This window comes from Jatropha curcas, chromosome 4 (assembly GCF_041381405.1).
Source record: "Jatropha curcas cultivar XTBG-Jc1 chromosome 4, XTBG_Jcur_1.0, whole genome shotgun sequence".
Taxonomy (NCBI): domain Eukaryota; kingdom Viridiplantae; phylum Streptophyta; class Magnoliopsida; order Malpighiales; family Euphorbiaceae; genus Jatropha; species Jatropha curcas.
Window position 1 is genome coordinate 22,508,084 of NC_143154.1, and position 2,305 is coordinate 22,510,388.

At 30.4% G+C, this 2,305-nt stretch overlaps 1 protein-coding gene across 1 annotated transcript; it reads left to right on the top strand.

Moving 5' to 3' along the window:
- Positions 1 to 1,305: 1,305 nt before the first annotated feature.
- Positions 1,306 to 2,073, top strand: LOC149496996 (kunitz type trypsin inhibitor 104-like). The gene has a single exon (XM_089720082.1). It carries the CDS (start codon positions 1,357 to 1,359, stop codon positions 1,939 to 1,941), a length of 585 nt encoding a protein of 194 aa, XP_089576208.1. The 5' UTR covers positions 1,306 to 1,356; the 3' UTR covers positions 1,942 to 2,073.
- The last annotated feature ends 232 nt before the right edge of the window (positions 2,074 to 2,305 follow it).

The window sequence follows — 2,305 nt, forward strand, 5'->3', positions numbered from 1 at the left end:
GCCAAAGTTCAGGGAGCAATCTATATATTTTATCAGTCTAACTATAATACAACCTTGGTATCCTAACCATCATCATATTTAATGACCATGTTCCTTATTTATATTTTTAAAATGAAAAGAAACATTTCATATCATATTCTTTCTATTTTTTCTTACAACATAATGGATAGAAGTATAAAATAATTAAAACATGTTCCAGGATTTTTTATTGAAAAACTCTAAACTATTCCAAAAATTTAAATTATCAAAAAATAATTAATGTAAGAGTATATATGGAAAAAGAAGGATAAATTTTATAGTTGAGCTAATTTAAGTACTCATCCTTAATCCGTGTGAAAAAGAAGTGAAACTTTTTTTTTTTTTTTTTTTGGACGGAGGGGAGTATTATTATTCATCGAGTCAAAAGTCCATTCAACTTCAAGGCTGCAGTATTTTTCAGGAACGCTTAAAATGTTTCTTTTTCTTTTCGAAGATAATATTCTACAAATTCAATATTATAATATTTTACAATTAACAATAATTAATCATAATATAGCTAGACATATTATCCAATTTTATTGCTATGATGAGATATTATGATATTTTTTGTTAGTTCTTAGTAAATTAGGAAATAATATGTATCAATAAAAATTGGGAAAATTTTTATATTTTAATTTTTAAAAAATCATTTATAAGAATTGTTTGAATATTTCCATGAAATGACTAAATAATTGTCGAGATGAAATTGCAAAGATATGAATGTCTTCCTAACGCTTAAATTAGGTTAGAATATCATAAACCAAATAATATTTTTTTAAATGACAATAATTTTATTAATTAGGTTAAGCCAGAATGTGAACTAGAATCCCATATCAGTCGCAGGTCATTTATATATAACTGTTATTTGAAAATCTAATAAGTTTCTTACTTTGTCATTAGATAAACTTGTTCCAAACGAAAATTAGGATATGACAGATGATCAACAAATCCAAAATGATAACTATTCACATGAAACCATCAGCTTAGCAGCCAAGAAAACCAAAATCATCCCAATTGACAATAACCATTTTTGGTACTTTGTAAATATTAATGAAAACAATTAATACTACACGTTAGGTCGGCCATAACTGTGATTTGAAAATCTCATGTTCTTGCATTACTTATCCATCTTTCTCAACAGCTGTCAAAATACGACTATTAGGCATTCAAAGGTTATCTTGTTGGACTTTTATATCTGTTGCTTGTCACCACTTCCAATCTTTACATGTCCGTACGTCCGTTCCATACCCTATAAATACCTCATAGCTCTTATCTAAAAATGCATACTTCAAAATTTCTTTAACCTTGTTTGTTTCTTATATAGCGAAGCATTTAATCATGTTGAGATTGATCGGAAGCGTTGCCTTTTTATGGCTTCTCATGGCCACAACCACCATGGCTCAATCTACTACCATACTCGACACTGATGGACAGCCTCTTACAAGCGGCGTAGAATATTTCGTGCTTCCAGCTGCCACTGATATAGCTGGTGGTTTAACCTTAGTTAACCGCACTGGCTCATGTCCACTCTACGTTGGTCAAGAACCTCTTTCAACTGTTGTTTCACAAGGTCTTCCTGTGGTTTTTACGCCAAATGATGGAGACAGTGTTGTAAGAGAGGATATTTCTTTCACTGTTGCATTCTCAGCCTCTACGACTTGTGTTCAGTCCACCGGATGGAGGGTAGAAAATGATGAAGAAGTGTCGAGGACATTTATTGTGACAGGAGGAGATCAAAGCTTCTTTAGAATTCATATTGATGATAATGGTCTCTATAACTTGATATGGTGCCCAGTTTGTGATAGGCCAAATTGTCCTAGATTTAGATGTTTGGATGCTAGTATTTTCATGGAGAATGGAAAGAGATTGTTGACTGTGGGTGAAGATCAAGCTTTTCCTTTCCGATTTACGAGGACCAATTAATTTCTTTATTCACGAGATGTCTCCTTGATATAATGATATTGTAGTACTGAATAAATAAAGAAGTTCATCTCTTGATCAAATGTAAAATCTTTGATTTCATAATTATAAAACCCTTTCCATATTTGATTTTAATTATCTTATTTTTATATTTATGCCTGTATGTTATAATATCTATAATACTTTTTAAACTAATCTCGTTTCGAGGTTTATGGCTACCTCTTCTTTTATAAAACTAATCTCATTTTAGAATTTGTGCATGGTTATTCCTATAAATATATTTCCAGAGGCTGAACTTCTAACCTTGTAGAGATGTATATATGTATATATATACTAGTCTCAAGAATACTTATATCCATTTATAAAA

What these genes read in the sequence shown, in the direction of transcription:
- LOC149496996 (XM_089720082.1), top strand. Translation starts at nt 1,357, where the DNA reads ATGTTGAGATTGATCGGAAGCGTTGCCTTTTTATGGCTTCTCATGGCC.